Genomic DNA, 18,369 nt, shown 5'->3' with positions numbered 1-18,369 from the left:
GGCTCTTCCTATGTAGTCTCAGATGTGGGTTAGCTGGTCACAGGGTTTAGATGTTGTCATAATATGTTACCAAATTGCTTTTGAAAGCATGAGTATCAGTTTACCTCACCAACATTGCGTATGAAGTCACTTGTTTTTGCTGATCCCTTGCCAGCATTAGTTATTATTACTTTTATCTGCTGCTTGCTTAGTAAGCCCAGAGAGGAACCATTGCCTCCCTTCCAGAGCCTTGACACTAGTTGTTGACTTTTCTTCATCTGGGTGCAAATGACCAGCCTGGCCATGTCGGTGGCTGGGGAGCCAGAGGGAAGAGGTATTATTACATAGCCTACATGCGATCCACTGGAAGAAGGAGTCTCTTGGCTTATCTCTGAGATGGGGAATATAAAATAGCGAGACAGTGAAACTAGCGTTTCTGGGTAAACGGCACAGACTTAGAGGAGGGTGATCATGTTGGGGGAGGGCTCATGCGGCCGTTGCTCTGGATGGGCCGTGGTCTGGGATGTACTTTTCCACGTCTTACTTGAACCCACCCTTCTTGGGCAGTTTGTTGAAAGAAGCAGAGTTCCACGCCGAGCAGAGGGAGCATGAGTTGAACCGGCGGCGGCAGCTGGGTCTCTCCTCCTCCCACCACTCCCTGGACAACGCTGACTTCGATAACAAGGACGATGATAAGCACGACCAGAGGCTGCTCAGTCAATTCGGAATATGGTTCTTAGTAAGACGCCGCCAGTCACTCTTTGCTTTCCTCCTCTCCACTCCTGCGTTATGTCTGATGAGGGATGTCTCCTGTTCTTTTGAAAGGAGACAGCGAACAGTGAGATATTAACCTTTTGAGTGGAGTGGTGTACTCTGGGGGGTAGTAGCTCTCAGTTCTGTTAGATTTATCCAACAATGCTCCTAGGAAGTCACCATGCCCAGACTCATCTCCAGAATCATCAGTACCTTTCTTTTTAATTATAAAGAAGTTTATTTTACAACCAATTTTGGGTACACATATAATTTTATCATTAAGAGGAAAGAGGCTGCCTTTCCTGTAATGGGTATGCCTGTTAGTTTTTATGTAATCAATGACATTTTGGCCGAATATGTGATACTCCAGGACTCAAATCGTCTTTGAGGTTTTCAGGGTGGATCAATATTTTAGTTTTTCAATTGTCAGTGCTCACCGAATTTGTCTTTAACAAGCAAGAAGGCAGCGAGACCCACAGCGCCAAGGCCTTGCCCGACTGAAGCGTGCCTCCCTCAGGAGACACAGTGGGAGAGTTGCTAGTGTTGGCTGTCAAGTATGGATTCAGTATGAGGCCCAGACGATTTATACCTCATCATTTACGTGCATTAGGGAAGGGAGTCTTTGCATATTTAAAGGGGGTCTGTGTATACCAGAGGAATTCTAGTTAGGCTGTGTGGAGTGAGTGGTTACATTTGAGTCAGCTGTACCGCTCATTCAGTGGAGACCAAACATGGCAGAGACCTGGCAGAACGAGCCCGTTCTGCAGAGATGCGTGCTTTTTTTTCCTTGTCTGCTAGAGTCAAGGATTGTGTCTCCATAGTGATCACTCTCTTCTATGCTTGTATAGTTTTGTAAAAAAAAAAAAAACTATCAAATTGGGAACTGTTGATTCTACATGTCTTGCTTTCAAGAACTTATTATGTAGGGACACTGCGGCTCCTTTTGTTGAAAACTCCTAGAAGGGAGGAACAAGGCTTTAATTAACTAATTAATTTTGTATTCTTGGATCCCACCAAGTGCTCAGTAAAGTATTGTTTCTAATGGATAGATGTTTAAAAATGACTTATAATACGGCCAATTGAGAGGGGCGCTAGGGTATCAGAATTACTACTGATGCAAAAGTTTTACCTGAATCTGATCTTTTGAGAACTGAAATATTTATGGGTATTTTTAATTGAAGATATTAGTGAAATATCACTTAACTGACTAAATCCTTTGGATTCTGTTCTAGTTCAGGTTCCATAATAGAGTTACACTAGGAAAGTGATGCTTATTGGCTGCTTAGGGATGTTACTGTGGCAATCCGTGCATGCCTTCGAAAGGACCCAAGTTCTCATAGGTGATAATCATTTGAAACATTCTGATTTTGAATCATCTGGACCCTGACCCCCTCCTTTAAATTTTTTCTTGACCTTCACATGTACTTGTAATAATTCTGTGAAGCTGGGTGGGTGGAGCCTGACTGTGATCCGTTGTGCCTCCCGCAGGTGAGCCTCTGCACACCCAGTGAGAACACGCCCACAGAGAGCCTGGCCCGGCTGGTGGCCATGGTATTTCAGTGGTTCCATTCCACGGCGTACATGATGGATGATGAAGTCGGAAGCTTAGTGGAAAAGTTAAAGCCCCAGTTTGTTACCAAGTGGTTGAAGACAGTATGTGATGTCCGCTTTGATGTCATGGTCATGTGCCTTCTTCCCAAACCCATGGAATTCGCCAGGGTAAGTGGAGGTCATCCATCTGGACCTGCTGTAGGGGAGGACTTGGGGAGAAATGCCACCTTTGACCCTCCCTCTGTGTGTGTCAGCAGCCAAAGACAGTTAGCTTACCTGGGTGTGGTGGCATCCACCTGTAATCCCAGACTTTAGGAGGCTGGGACAGGAGGATTGCTATGATGCCCATCGTGGGTTGGGCTACACAGTGAGTACCAGGCTAGTCAGGGCTACAGTGTGATGATACCTTGTCTCAAAAATCCGAACCAAATGCACATAAACAAACAGCAAGGGCAGTTAGTGTAATACCTGCCCGCAGCCTTGGTGACGTGCCATTTTGGCCTTGTTTTGGGAAGAATGGCATGATGGGATAATGAAGTATCTCTAATAACTTATATGTTCATTCTTGGCATGGCTTGTTTTTATTAAGAAATAAATAATAACAATGGTTTTTATGGGGCTTGGGGGCTCAGTTCTTTTCTGGCTTGCAGCCAAAGAGGAGAATTTCGGAAGCTTTATGTGTATTTCTAGATTATGACAGAATGACATGACTCTGAGATAGTTTTTTACTATGGGCAATGGATCTTCCCTTGGGCCTGCATATGCCCAGTGGGTCACTAGAAACAGATAAAGCGTGGCATCTCTAGCCTCATTTTCTGTCTTCTTTGGGTCAGATACCTTCTTGCTCGACTGGGCCTATAGGTGGGTTGTAATAATTATTTAGGCTCTCAGAGGGTAAAGACACCAAGGCAAAAGCAACTCAAAGGTATTTCAACAAGTGGTCCACCACCGGGTTTTGAGGTGCCATATTTTCAGATCTCTGTGATGGTTCCTTGAAGCCTTCAGTAATTACCTCACACCTTCCAGGGTCAGTTGAGCTTTTCAGTAGGTCACCCTGTGAGGAGACAGACTGACACCCCTCGTCAGGACAGGGATTCCACAGGAAACAGACCCCCCCCCCACACTTCCAGCATCACAGCTCTGGTAGATAATGACCTGGATGCTGATGGAAACTGCCCCCCCCCCGATTGCCTCCCTCCCTGTCTTTTGGGGTAATTTTCTCAACAGGAATAATACTCACTGTGAGCAGAACTGAGATAATGGCCAACCAGACACATTTGACTAAGACTGCTCCGCTGTGTTGCCTCACTTCTGCTTCCCCATGTATCTTCTGGGTTTGCCAGGATTCCGGAAGACAGGCTTCACCCTCTGTCTTCCCAGTGTGGTCATCCTGAGTGTCAGATTCCTTTCTGGTTTTCAGTCATTGCTTTAATTTCTGGGGTGAATGAACAGACCTGCTTTGTTGGGAACCCCTCCACTCCAGCTTCTCATCTAAGACACCAATAACAGTGGAAGTCTACTCCATGATGTTTAAAAACGCCAAAAATGGTTCCTAGAACTGTTGGAATCCCCGCTCCTTGCACTGGAGAACAGTTTTCTCCACTGTTCTCTTCAGTTGCTACCAGTGTGGATGACTATTTGCAGATGCTCAGCTAGAAAGAGCCCACATTTCTTCATTACAATATAATTTGTGCCTAACCAGGAAAGGTGGAGGCCCAGAATCAGTTTTTGGCGGCAATCTGTGATTTTTTTTTCAGAGTATTTTCTAGGTTTTATTTTTATTTTAGATATTTTGTTTTCTTTCAAAAAGACCTTGAGATCATCTTTAGTTTAAAACTGTGCTGAAAAGAGACATTTGAGGATAAATCAGAGCACAAACCATCTGCAGGAATAACTGCTTCCAGGATCCAGATGGCTGAGCATCCAGCTATGCTATGCTCCTCGCGTCTTTGGTGCCACCTACTGACTCATTTGTAAAATTGCATTTTTATGTGATGGACAATTTCCAGCTGTTGGATTTCTCTGTGCTGGTGTGCTCCTCTTACTTCCCTTATAGGAGGCAGGTTTGCTGTGATTCTGGGAGATAAGAAGTTACGTTGTCAGTAAAACTTTTCCTCTCCCAAAGTGGGCCCTGTGTGGGAACCAACGATGATTAATTAGAAGTGAAGGCTCATGGATGAACATAATGAGGGATGATAAATTCTCCCTGAGCTGTTAGAGATTTGAGACTTCCAGACCAAAGTCAACATGGCTTTGGATTTTTGAAGCTAAGCGCAAGTAGCAACTTCCCTCAGAGTGGCTGAATTTTCAGAACCCTCTCTTTGGAGGGGGTAAATGGGTATGCATTTTCCAAATCCTCTGCTTTAGGCAGACACAGCAAGCTCAAACACTCTTTCATTTTCCTTCTTGAGCTCAAGGTTTCGCTTTGAAACAGCCTCTCAGTGGTCTGGAATTTGAGTGTCTCCCCTATCTCGTTCCCGGTGACCTCCTTGAAATTGTACCTGCAGCAAAGATGCCAGGCAGACTGTGTGGAGAGCTTTTGTCAGACCTTACATGATTAGGGGCCCACAAAGGGGCCTGAGGAAGCAAATTCATGAGCAGAGAGCCGCGGTTGGATAGGTCGCAGACCTTGTTCCTGAGGACAAGAAGCCAGGAACGGAGGTTTCTAGACGGTAACAAAGTGAAGATGTTAGTGTCACAAGTGACACTTGTCTCATACGAGCAGTGCAGAAGTTGGGGTTATTTGGTGTATTCTCGAGGGACTTGAACTGCTGTAGATAAATCTTGTGAAGCTTGAGTCATTCAGTTTTGGCTTGTAGGCCTTGGGGCAAGACTACTCAATATTAAAAAAAACTTTTATTTGTTTATTGTGTGGTGGGGGAGAGGTGTACACGCAAAGGCATGTGTGTGTGTGTGTGTGTGTGTGTGTGTGAAGTCCAAGGACAACCTGTTGTAGTTGGTTATCTCCTTTCTTTATCATGCTTGTCTGAGAGGTGGAGCTTAGCTTGGTATGGCAGCAGACACCTTTACCTGCTGAACTATCTTGTTGACCCCAAAATGTACAATCTTAGTAAGGATCTGGACAATGGATTTTAGTTCTCTGTTGATGCTGGCCCAGGAAGGTGAGAGAATATTTAGAAACTGACTGTGGAGGTGGCTACATGGTGGACTGCTTACCAGGCAAACATGTAGACCTGTCTTCAAAGCAATGAAGCCGATGTGAAAAGCCACATGTGGCCATGTATACCCCTGTAACTTGGAAGACAGGGTTTTTCCATGTAGCCCTGCCTGTCCTGGAACTCGCTCTATAGACCAGTCTGGCTTTGAGCTCAGGCCTGTCTCTGCCTCCCAAGTGCTGGGATTAAAGAAGTTTGCTACCATGCCTGGCTAGACCTTAGACCTTTTTTTATAAAAAGACTGTTGCTGCATATGGACAGTAGAGAGAAACAGCAAGCACTCTGTATCACAGTGCTGTTCGTGAAGGAAAATCTGCAGTACTGAGTGTTTCAGTAGGAAGTGTGTCTGTCTGCGGACAGGAGCAACTGCATGCTGATCTGGCTTTAGAAAGAGTGATTTTTCAGTGTTGTTTATCACAGTAGGAGGAGAACTTGGGAATTATAGTTTTCATGGGCTCTGGAAGTCCACGGCAGAAGAGTTCAAATTCAGTCCATGACCAGTATCCAGACCTACCTGAAACTGCATCTTCTTGTTGTTATGGAGTTTAGCATGAAGTCCTCAAAAGAAGAACCACAAAGGGCCAGTAAACACTTTAAAAAGCATTCAACAGTCCCAGTCATTATGGAAATGTGGATTCAAACCGATTTTGATTCAGTCTTGCCGGACATCGTAGTCCACACCTTTAATCCCAGCAGCTGGGAGGCAGAGGCGGGTGGATCTCTGTGAGTTCAAGGCCAACCTGGTCTACAGAGTGAGTTCTAGAACTTGCAGGTCTATACAGAGAAACCCTGTCTTGAAAATAAAAAAGATTTAGTCTCTCACCAGTCAGAATGGCCATCATCAGGAGTATAAGCAGCAACAAATGCTGGCATAGATGTGGGGACAAGGGAGCCCTCGTGCATTGTTGGTGGGGATGGAAGTCAATGTGGCCTCTTTGGCAATCTGTTTTGAGGTTTCTCAAAGATGAGAAATAGAATTACCATCTGACACAGCTGTACGGCTGCTGGGCATTTCCCCGAAGGACTTCATGTCTTCCTGCAGAGGTACTTCTCTTTGCACTTGGATGGATCTTAATGGTGACTTGAAGATTCTCACCGACCTCACTCTGAAGACCGTTGGGCTGTGACTCCTAATAGGTCTGTCCCCTTCTAAGAAGCCCTTGACTGTAATTGTAAGGAGCATGTTTCATTTTTTTGGCCAGGTTGGCGGATACTGGGACAAGTCCTGTAGCACCGTGACTCAGTTAAAGGAAGGGCTCAACAGGATTCTCTGCCTGATCCCCTACAATGTGATCAGCCAGTCCGTGTGGGAGTGCATTATGCCAGAATGGCTGGAGGCCATCCGGACGGAAGTCCCTGACAACCAGTTAAAGGAATTCAGGGAAGTATTAAGGTGGGTAAGTAGTTTGACAAAATCACTAATCGTAGCGCTGACAGCCACAGAGCATGTGCTGTGTGCCGGGCACTCTGCTGATCATCTTATATGGTCCTGTGGAGTGATGTGAAGAGCTCAGGCAAAGTGCCGCCAGAATTTGAGCTCAGAAGGTGTGAACCTATTCAGAAAAGATTTTGTTCTTGTGGAGCAGTAATTTACATCATTCTCTTTGTTTATGTCTTTAGATCTTGGGATAGTTTCTTCTATTAATTCCCATATGGGGATGGATGCTAATGTAATGTTATCAAGCCATAAGGTCATTTCTGTGTAGTGATGGAGACTCACCTCTTAAAGTGGTGAAACGCGTGCCTGATGGGAACACAGGCCTTAGCTCTCTGAGGTTCTAGTTAGGAACCCTTCCATGGCACCCACCAGGCGTCTTCGGAGTGTGCCCGTCGGTCACTTGCTTCTGTTGCTCTGCTTTGCAGCAAAATGTTTGACATAGAGCTGTGTCCTCTGCCATTTTCCATGGAAGAGATGTTTGGTTTTATCAGCTGCCGGTTTACAGGATACCCTTCCACGGTGCAGGAGCAAGCCCTACTCTGGCTTCACGTGAGTTGAACAAAGCCACCATTTTGAGCAGTCTTTTGGCCACCGGGCTTTAGATGCCTAGGGGACAGGGGAAGAACTTTGGCAGAGACCCCAAACCTTTGTTCTCTGGAAGTGTGCTGCAGTTGGAGTCACATGTGTGAAGATAAGCCACTAAATCTCAGATACAGTAGCTGTAGCTGTAGTGGATGAATGTGTTCGGTAAGATTATCAAACTCGTAGGGCCTTTTAGGCCTTGTGTTTGGCTAGGTGTCCGGGGCTCAGAGAAATTACCTTTGCCTGGAAAGATTGAGGAGTACTCAGGGAAGGAATGGTTTGTGCTGTACTTTCAGCCCGGGATGACTTCCTCTTCTGTTTCCATCAAAGAACACAATCTTTTAAAGCCTGCCTCACAAATTACCTCCTCTCGAGTTTTCTGTAGCTCTCAGTCCACCCAGGTCATTATTCCTTCCTGTAGCATCCCACAGGCTGTCTTTGGGAATTCTTCCCTTTCTAATCATTTTTTTGGGGGGGAGAGGGATAGAAGTTTTCCTTCTGATTATGAACCCCGTAAATTCAAGGACCACATATTATTTTTAACTTTATAGCTACCCAGGTTTTTCCTCCTAGCATTTGGATAGGCATTTTATTTAATGGACACTCAGTTTGAAAAAAATAAAAATTGTGACATTGAATACCCTCCCATGAAGCTTAGACATTTTCACAAAATGAGAGCAGATCCATAGTTTAATTATGATTGCAGAAACATTTTTTTAAAGTTTGCTTTTTGTGGTGCTGGGGATCTAACTTAGGGCCTTCTTCATTGCTCTAAGTGCCGGTGCTGCAACGGAAGGTTTCAAAGTACTGGCCCGGTACTTTGGAAGAGTGCATTGAAGAGAATGGACAAGACAGGGTTCAACTCTGACTCACAATAATTAGCTGTGGAAACACTTGCTGATCTCTTGTGTACAGCAGATAAAGGCTGGGTTAGAAACTTTATCAGTCTTTCTTCCTCTGAGTAACTGACAGTGGGGAACAGCCCCGGTAATTAAACCCAGAGGAAGTGGCAGTCGTTCCCAGAAAGCCATAAAGGAGATCTAAGAGGAGAGGAGGGTGGATTCATTCTGTCTGAAGAAAGGAAGCATGGGTCACCAGAGAGTTCATTGCAGATGAGGTGCATTTGCCCCAAGGGGACGTGAGCTTGCACCGGAAAGCAAGAGAGCTTGCAGCGTTCAGTTGGAGTGGGAGTGGGCTGCAGTGATGCATGGTGAGGAAAAGGTTCCATGGTGCGTGGGAGAGAGGAGGACACAGCATCAGGGAGACAGTGGAAAGAATGCAGCAGCTTACTGTACAATGGGGAGGGGAAAATGGAAATTCCCAAGATGACTGACTTCCTGGATGTGAAAATGGCTGTGCTCATATGCCTATGCTAACTGTCCTTACATTCAGTAGTTTACATAGAGAAAATCAAGTTGAGTTTTCTGAGTTTGAAAATTTACTTTTTGGGTGTGTTTGTGTGTGATTTTCCCTCAGGTATTATCGGAGTTAGATATCACGGTTCCACTTCAACTCTTGATAAGTATGTTTTCTGATGGTGTTAATTCTGTTAAAGAATTGGCAAACCAAAGAAAGTCAAGAACCAATGAGCTGTCAGGGAACACCACAGCACGAAGGGTAATTATTGCCATGACTGTTCTTGTCCTACTTGTTCAGACTGGGGAAACCCTTGCCAGCTATTCCGGCCTCCAAAGTAGCATCAGTAGAAATCTCTTTGGGAAGAGTGTACCATGTTCCATTCCATTAATCTTTTAATTACATTAAATAAGAAAACATTTGTTAAAGACAAACTTGATATAGTCTTTAATCGGTAAGTTACTGTTTTCATTTTTTTTAATTTAATTTTGCCTTCTCTTAGCATTGAGAGAACGAGAGTAATTTTTTTTCTGCTTATGTTCTTCCTCTGGGGGTAAGACATATCCTAGAAATAGGAATTCTATTTACTGAAGATCAGTATTTTACTTTGAGGAAAGTGACTTTGTTTTGTGTTTGGGGAAGACATGGTCAATTGGTGGGGACTTTAAGTGATAAGGTCTTTTCATTGTATCTTTGTGAGTGAGAAAAATGCCTAAGAATGTAAGATGTCCATAGAGGACCTGAAGGACTTTGTATAGGTTCAAGGATGTCCTCAGACCATGAACAGTTCCTGAGAGGTAAAGGACCTCAAGTGTCTGCATGGCAAGCTTGTCCTCAGAATGCTCCCCAAGTCACACTGACATCTGGGGATCAGAAACCCTAATGAGGTCATGGGATCATAGGTTATACTCAGTGGATTTTTTTTTTCTTTGAAAATGATCATTGCCTACCTGTCTGGTAGGAACCAGTGGCCCACCTTGTTTTCTTCCTTTTGCAACTCAGAGGTTGTATAGCAATTCACAGCCTTTCACTCTGTGTTATGTTCACACTGAACATTAGCACCGAGTTGTAGGAACCCATCATCCTCATTTCTACAGCTGCTGAAACCTAGGTCCAGTGAAGTGACACTATAAACGTGTATTCTGATTCATATGGGGTGATCTTCTTTACCTGGAACTGAGTGCTGTTTGCTGTGCTTCCTGACCGCCAGAATGGTCCTCATGGGATGAAATGGCAGTTGAGCACGACACACAGACATGGCAGATAGGACTCCACTGCAGAATGTGTTGCTCTTAGTAAAAAGGGGAGAGTCTAGTGGGGATTCCGCTGGGGGAGTGATGAGAATGGCTTAAGGCACACAAGGATGATGAAGCACTCTCACCCAGTGATAGCTCAGCCACAAACCACTGTACCTGTGGGGCTGAAGGATACAGAACTCCAGCAGCCTTCCTGGAGCTGGAACTCCAGTAGATGGCTGACTGTGGTCACCATAGAGTGGTGACCTCAGATGCACTGCAGGCAGAAGTGGCAAGAACTATTTCTGCCTCTGACGTCTGCAGCCCTGGTGCTCTTCTGGTGCCCACCACTGACTGAGCCCACCTGGACACCAAATGGCAGAGGGGCAGCTGAGAGACAGTAAGGGGCAGAGTAGAAAAGCTCCGTGAGGATCTCGGGAGGGGATTGGCTGGGTACATGGGAAATAGCCGGCACTGCAGGCCCATTGTATCTTTTCTCCTGAGAATTTGATCATTATAATCTCAGGGGTCATTCCAAAGCCCTTCCGGTCTAGAAGTCTACATTTATAATTCTAAAAATTATCCTAAAATATTTTACCTTTATATTTTCTCATTTTCCACGAGTTTTCAGTAGTTTAGCCATTGTAGATTATTCTGGCAGCATTTGATAGGATGAAAATGGTGGCGGGCACCTTCATTCTTCAGGATCCCAACTCCTTCCCAGACTATGGAATTGTGGGTGTTTTCCTTCCTTGCATACACATTTTATGGGGATATATCATGTCTGGAGATACAAATAATTTGGGGAAGCCAGTGTGACAGCAGAAAACACCTTCCCTGGGGCCCTCACACACCAGGGAGAGCCCTTGGAGCCTTCATGAAGTCATTTGCGTTTGTTGGTGTGCTTTCTTCCAGGTGAGTGTCGCCTCTGATCCTGGTCGGCGAGGTCAGCACAATATGTTGAGTCCGTTCCATAGCCCCTTCCAGAGTCCGTTCCGGAGTCCCATGCGTAGTCCATTTCGTAGCCCTTTCAAGAATTTTGGGCACCCAGGAGGAAGGACTATTGATTTTGACTGTGAAGATGATGACATGAATCTAAATTGTTTCATCCTCATGTTTGATCTTCTCCTAAAGCAGGTAGTAGAGCCTGAGATTCCTTTAGTTCCCAGGCTGGGTCCTGTCCTAGAGATTCTGTCTATTGGGTGGGCCTCTTTGCTCTCATTGACGCGGGGCGACATCAGACTCCGAGAACCTCTTAAGGAGTCCAAGAACGACCTGTGTGACTGTCTGCAGGGTCATTGACATGTGAAAATGGATCTGAGTTTTAGAAACACTGTTTTGGTAGAATGAAAAAACTAGATACTGCTATTGTCGGGAAGGTCAATGCAGACTTTTGTAGCAATGGGGATAATTTAGGTATGTTTAATAAACTGATTTCCGAAGGGAATTTTAAAAGTTGAAAAGGCTCTGATGAGAAGGGTGTTTCCTCATAATTTAAAAAATTGAAATTATTTTGGATTTACAGAAAATTAAAAGAATAATCCAAAGAACCCTCAACATCCTGCTCTCAAATTCTTTAGATGTTGTTGACCCCACTTTCTTCATGAGTTGTTGTGAGACTAAGCTGCAGGCTTGGGATCTGTCCCCACACTCCAGAGCACTCAAGTCAGACAGCGTTACTGTCTAACTCACAGAAACTTTCGTTTTAGAATTAATATAAAAATATTTCTATCAAAACAAAAATAAGGGCTGGAGAGATGGCTCAGTGGTTAAGAGCATTGCCTGCTCTTCCAAAGGTCCTGAGTTCAATTCCCAGCAACCACATGGTGGCTCACAGCCATCTGTAGAGAGGTCTGGCGCCCTCTTCTGGCCTTCAGGCATGCAGACAGAATATTGTATACATAATAAATAAATAAATATTTAAAAAAAACACAAAAATAAACTCAGCCAAATTTAAAAATTATTTACTTATTTTGAGTGTGTATTTGTGTGGGGATATGTTGCCTACATGTGTGTTTAAAAAGACACGTCTTTTTGAACTCGTCACTCTGTATAATTTTACACATTTAAAAAAATGTTGTTTCTCACCTGCTGTCCAGATCTTGGTTTCTAAGTACTATGATCCAAGGAAAGGAGCCAGGGTTCCTTAGAGAAATAGAAATGGCCAGTCCCAGAATTGAGACAAGGGAGAGTCTGGAAAATCTCACAGTGGCAGAAATTAAGGAACTATTTTAAAAGATTGTGGAAGGCTAGGGATGTAGCTCACTGGTAGAGCGGGGCTTCCAGATGCAAGGGTTTGAGTCCTGATACCACACACAAGAAAGAGAATGGTGTAGACGTGTTAGAGGAACATAGGGCCAGTTTGGAGGAGATGGCACTAATCACACATGGAGTAGCATGAGCCACATAATAACTAATCTTAGCAGATCATGTGACTGCACAGGCACAGGAATAGTCAGATGAACAGCACAGTAGAGAAGGAGCAACGGCTCCTCTAGTGGGAGACTACACAGCAGCAAGTACGGGGGCGGGGAGCAGGGAAGGATGGACTTGGAATATGGCCATTTTGAAGCCATTGCAATCATAACTGATTCAGGCATCCACCAGGCTAAAACCAGTAGCTGAGAGTCTGATAAGAAACAACAACAACAACAAAACACACGTCATGTACTAATTACAGAAGGAAAAGTGGCCTCTCCCTCAGCATCTTCAGGAGATTCCAGAACCACTCACAGACACCAAAATCCGAGAATGTTCAAGTCTCATATAGGAGATGACCAGGATTTGTAAACAGCAGTACCTAATAAAGCATCACATACACCCTGTGCTTTAACTCTTATCTCTGCTACTTATAACACCCAATACAAGGTGAGGGTCATATGAATATCTGTTGCACTGCATGGTTTAGGCAAGAAGAAGATAAGTCTGTACGTGTTCAGGAAAGATGCAGTGATCTTTTCCAACTGTTTTTGTCCTTGGCTATGGTTGGATTTGCAGAAATTGAGCCCAGGAGTACAATGCATCATTATAGTTACTTTCTAGTAGAGAAACTGAGGAGATCACAGGCTTCCATCGGTAATTCTCCCCTGTGCTTCCTGATAGGAGGTTTTTAAGAGTGTTTAATTGTGTGCATGTGTCTAGGTGGGGATGCAGTGTGAGTACAGGTGTGAGAGAGCGCTGGGTCCCCTGCTGCTGGAGTTATAGGCTGTAATCAGCCTGATGCGGGTGCTGGGAACTGAACTCAGGCCCTCTGGAAAAGCAGCAAGTGCTCTTAGAGCCACCTCTCCAGCCCTGCCTCTGGATACAGTAACCAGAGAGGATATAATATCACACGTGTGAGCTTCCCCCACCCCAGTCTGTCACTCAAATAAGTTCATATGGAAAAATAAAACAAATTATATTTGAGATACATTTTATAAAACAATAGAATGTTAATACTATAAAGTATATTCTCAGAAAATCAGGGGCAGGAATAAAATGAGCAAGGAGCTGTTCTAGACAATGACTGAAGGCCTGGGGCACAGGTCAGTGGCACAGTGCCTACCTGGCTGTGTGAGAAGTGTGCAGCTACTAGCCCCACAGGGATGAAAAGTCACCATCTCCACCAGCACAATGGCACCTGTTTTTAATTCTAACACTTGAGAGGATGAGGCAGGAGGATTGCTGCTAGTTTAAGGTCAGCCTGGTCTACATAGTGAGTACTGAACCAGATAGGGCTATATGGTGAGACCATATTTCAGAGAGAGAGAGAGAGAGAGAGACAGAGAGAGAGAGAGAGAGAGAGAGAGAGACAGAGAGAGAAACTCTAGAAAACAGAACAAATTAAGTAATCTTAGATTGTTCTAGTATCAACAAACAAACAAACAAATCAGGCCACGGGGACTAGAGAGATGGGTCCGTGGTTAAGAACACTGTCTGCTCTTTGAGAGGACCCAGGTTTGAATCTAAATACATGGTGGCTCAGAGCCATCTCTAATGACACACAGATTTTAAGGATAATCTGTATATTTTATTTTGTATTTATACTATTTTTAGATGGATGTTAGAAAGCAGTGTGTCTTCTTGGCTTTTAAACATATATTGTTTTAAAGTAATTGAATTATTGACAAGTATTATGCCAAGAGAATGCTGGATTAAGGACCAAACTCTGTCTTCTTTCTCTTCCTTCCTCTCTTTCTTTCTCTGTCCTTTGGTGTGTCTTTCAGATGGAGTTACAAGACGATGGCATCACGATGGGCTTGGAGCACAGTTTGTCAAAGGACATTATTTCTATCATCAACAATGTCTTCCAGGCCCCCTGGGGGGGCTCCCACAGCTGCCAGAAGGACAAAAAGGCGAAGGAGTGTAACTTGTGCCAGTCTAGTATCCTCTGCTACCAGCTGGCGTGTGAACTCCTCGAGAGGCTAGCTCCCAAAGACGAAAGCCGGCTGGTGGTAAGCAGCTGAAGAAATGAGATGGCTTACGATAAGCAAAGCCGGAGTGATGGGGCTGTTTAACTGTTGTCTAGGACAGGAGATGGGGACACAGGATACAGACTTGTGTTTGAGTGGCTAACATTGAATGGCAGCAGCTCCGTTCACAGAGTTTTTACAAACACAGAATATTACTGGTATCCCTAAAGGATTTTTATCACTCAGTTATGTTTATGAAGTTTAAATAATAATGGACATAGTACGTTATACAGTTAAATACGAAGTAGATTGTGATGGATACGGATCCAAGGAGCTCACCAGCATCATCAACAATGAAGAAAACCCATTCTCTTTTCCGGTTATGTTCATGATTTGCTATCAGGAAAAGCCACATAAAGAATTGACCTCTGATGGATGTCACATTTCAGTGGCTCCATACTTTAGCTGTTTCCTTTATAGCATACTTTAAAGGGCACACATAACACCAAAATATCCTTAGGCCATCAGAGGTAGATGAAACTGAGTTGTCCGAGCCACCATTTCTTCTGCTTCTTCAGATATTGCTTAGGGCCAAAAGTTACTTCTCTAAAAAGATCCAACACTTTTTGAAGTATCACGCATAAGCTATAAAGTGTGCCCTCAGTGGCAGTCTATTGACCTTCTTAGTCCTGTCTTTATATAATATTATGTGTTTTAACACAGCCATTGGGAACTTCCCATAAAATACTCTCCCCACCCCCATTGTCTTTAACTACTGCCCATTGTCCACCATTCTGAACTTAGATGTTTTACATTCCTCGTGCAAGTGAGAATAGTTTACATTTGCTTGATCTGCTTCTTTTATTACCAAAACATAATGTCCTCCAGGTTCATCCTTGTCAGCATATAATACAATGTAATTGAAAAGCAACCAAAGCAAACCAAAATAAAACCAGCCACCAAAACAGATGGTGAGGCAATAGAGATTGAAGCCAAGGAATCTAGGTAGGGTCTGTCTGGAGGTATAGCTCAGTGGTAGAGTGTCTGCCTAGCATGCACAATGCCCTGAGTTCTATCCCCAGCCCTGCTTAAAACAAAACAGCTGAGAGTGACTTGGGATATACTTAAGTAAACAGAGAACCACAAGTCAGTGTGATGATTATTACAGCAAGATATGAACAGAGTAGCTCTGGGGGCATAAGAGAGGGACTTTGGGACCAGCCTCAGGGCGATGGGACCAGGAGCCCTTTGAGGGATATGAGCCCCGAGTTTATAGCTGCAGTAAAGCTGATGACAGGAAAAGAATTCAGACGTAGAGAATGTCACCCAAATGAGACACGGGGTTAATTTTTTAGTGGAGAAGCTCTAATCACCTTTTAAAAGACCTACCTGGTCCCGCCTCAATATCACAACAGGGACAGTCTCAACAGGGCTTAGAGGGGACAAACTGGCACACGGCTTGACTACCCAAGAAGAGCTGCCCTCCATCATGAGCGTTGTGTCTCTGTAGACCAGGCTGGCCTCGAACTCACAGAGGTCTGCATGCCTCTGCCTCCCAAGTGCTGGGATTAAAGGCGTGTGCCAATCTCCAGGACTTTTAACAGTTGCCCATCTCTCTGTCCCCAGCTCCTACTAACCATTTCTATGACACTGACTACTGTAGATGTCTAAGTGAGTGCCTACAGCATTTGTCTCTTGTGATGGCATCATGTCCCCAACCTTCCTTCAAGGTGTAGCATGCATTAATATCTCCTGGTAAAGCCTGAATAACAACCCATTGTGTGGATAGACATTTTGTTGATCCATCTGTCTGCTGATAGACACTTAAGCTGTATACCTTTGCTTCCTTTAACTCACATGTTACAGCAACTTCTTGTTCCTAAAACATAGATTCACCCAGGCCACTAGAATTGACATCATGTCTGAAAACATTAGCTCCTAAATAAGATGTGAATGGGTGCTGATCTCTGGGACTAAAGAAAGGTGGGGGAGCTGTCCAAGGAGATCAGGCAATGGTTTCGATGTTCTGTTTTCTTGTACCCAGTGAAGGCAAATATTTCATCAGCCACTGCAGCACACCCGCCTCTCAGTAGCATGGATATAAGTGCTGGTGCAGGCCCTTCTCTTGGCCAGCACAAAGTTGGGTAGAACAGGCTGATTCACCTTTGCTGACTTAAACCAAGCTGTTCTTTATGGCCCCTCACATAGCCACTTGTATCTGTTGCAGGAGCCCACAGACAGCCTTGAAGATAGCCTCCTTTCTTCCAAGCCAGAGTTCATTATAGGGCATGAGGGAGAGGAGGAGGAGAACCCAGCAGCCAGGCATGGAGAGAATCCAGGTACCCATACAGCGCCTTCAGAAAATGCTGGTAGGTGAACTTGGCTGATGGGAGTATGGGTTGTACACTTTCTGGTCTATACAACTTCAGCAACTTGGAAAAGTTTAATGGTGCTTCTTTAGTGTAGATTATACAGGTAAAACATTTCCTACCATGTTAGGAAGGACTGCCAACCCCCAAGTGTCTTCCTGGCCCCAGGATCTTGTTAAGAGCAAAAACTCATCCTGGTTTATAGAGACCTAATGTGAAGTTTACCTAGTGCACTAAGTTCTCTGTGCAGAAGAAACTGAGAATGGCCGCGGTGGAGGATGCTAACAGTCTCAATAGCCACTTGGGGCATGTAGTCAAAGTCAAATGGATAGAGGCAACAAAACTTGTGTCCACACAGCATCTGCGTCTTGGGAGATTGGCCAAGAACCTAAACAGATGCACCTTGCCTAGCTGCGTTCCAGGGCTGGTCATCCCTTGTGCTTGGAAGGATGGCTTCTTTATAATTTCCTTAAAGGCTATTGGTGTGTGAACTGAGGACCCCAAGATGGCAGACAGATTGGGGAATCATTCCTTACCTTGTAATGCTCAGACAGAGTTAAGATGTTCCCTCTTGCATGGGAAAGCCTCGTCCCTAGATCTGAACGGAGATGCTGTGTGGCTTAGAACAGATTTGGGACACCTTTAAGAATTTCTACTTCTACTATCATAAATTGTCTTGCTCCTGGAAGGTCCACTCTGGAATAAGGAAGCATGGGCTTTATTTCATGAACGGCAACCATTCTTAGGGGACTATCTTCTGTGGTTCATGATAGTTACATTATCACTAAAAGAATTCTTGCTCTAACTAACTGCTTCTACATGGATGGATGCTATAAATGGTTAAAGACTGACTCTCTGACTCACATTAACTCTATTAAAAACTAAGCTGGAAGGAGGTGATGTGTTTCATTGGTTCTGTGTAGTAAAGGCTCCATGTTCCTTCCTCTGTAACCTCCTCCATCAGGGTGGGAATTGGTGGGAAAATGAAGGCAAATGAATGAAGCCCCCTATCCAGCTTCCACTAGAGTGCCCTGCCTGTCCTATGTAATCTCTCTCTCTCTCTCTCTCTCTCTCTCTCTCTCTCTCTCTCTCTCTCTCTCTCTCTCTACACACACACACACACACACACACAAACACACACGCATACATATATATATATATATATATGCGTGCGTGTTTGTGTGTGTGTGTGTATCTTCAACAATGAAAAGCCAAAGCCCAGGCAGGCCAAGTGACTTGCCTATGGTCCAGTGACTTGTGTAATTCATTTATTACATACACTCGATATGTATTCAAAAAACCGAACAAGACCATAGCCTCTACCTCTGATTCTGTAGCAGGCAGGGCCAGAGAATTAGGAAATCAGACACTGTAGGGTTAGTAGAGACAGGAACTGGAACCCAGACCTCCTGGTTTCTTAGAAGCAATGACCTTGCTTTATGGTTGCAGCTGCTCGCACAGCTGGAGTTATGTTTCTATTGAGCTTTGTACCTAAGGGAAGCAAAGACTTCACTCAGGATCTAATAATTTGTGCTCTTT

At 44.4% G+C, this 18,369-nt stretch overlaps 1 protein-coding gene across 12 annotated transcripts in view; it reads left to right on the top strand.

The window, feature by feature from the left end:
- Unc79 (unc-79 subunit of NALCN channel complex) overlaps positions 1-18,369 on the top strand; it is a 242,092-nt gene that overhangs the window by 112,914 nt on the left and 110,809 nt on the right. For all 12 annotated transcript variants that reach the window (XM_075947625.1, XM_075947627.1, XM_075947626.1 and 9 more), the window contains exons 13-20: positions 547-718; positions 2,221-2,451; positions 6,662-6,852; positions 7,323-7,446; positions 8,956-9,096; positions 10,986-11,207; positions 14,276-14,503; positions 16,689-16,830. In XM_075947625.1, the coding sequence (XP_075803740.1) occupies positions 547-718; positions 2,221-2,451; positions 6,662-6,852; positions 7,323-7,446; positions 8,956-9,096; positions 10,986-11,207; positions 14,276-14,503; positions 16,689-16,830 (1,451 nt within the window). The remainder of the gene's footprint in view (positions 1-546; positions 719-2,220; positions 2,452-6,661; positions 6,853-7,322; positions 7,447-8,955; positions 9,097-10,985; positions 11,208-14,275; positions 14,504-16,688; positions 16,831-18,369) is intronic.

This window comes from Microtus pennsylvanicus, chromosome 14, assembly GCF_037038515.1.
Source record: "Microtus pennsylvanicus isolate mMicPen1 chromosome 14, mMicPen1.hap1, whole genome shotgun sequence".
NCBI lineage: Eukaryota > Metazoa > Chordata > Mammalia > Rodentia > Cricetidae > Microtus > Microtus pennsylvanicus.
The sequence above is the reverse complement of the archived record's forward strand: the minus strand, read 5'-3'. Positions and strand labels throughout refer to the sequence as shown.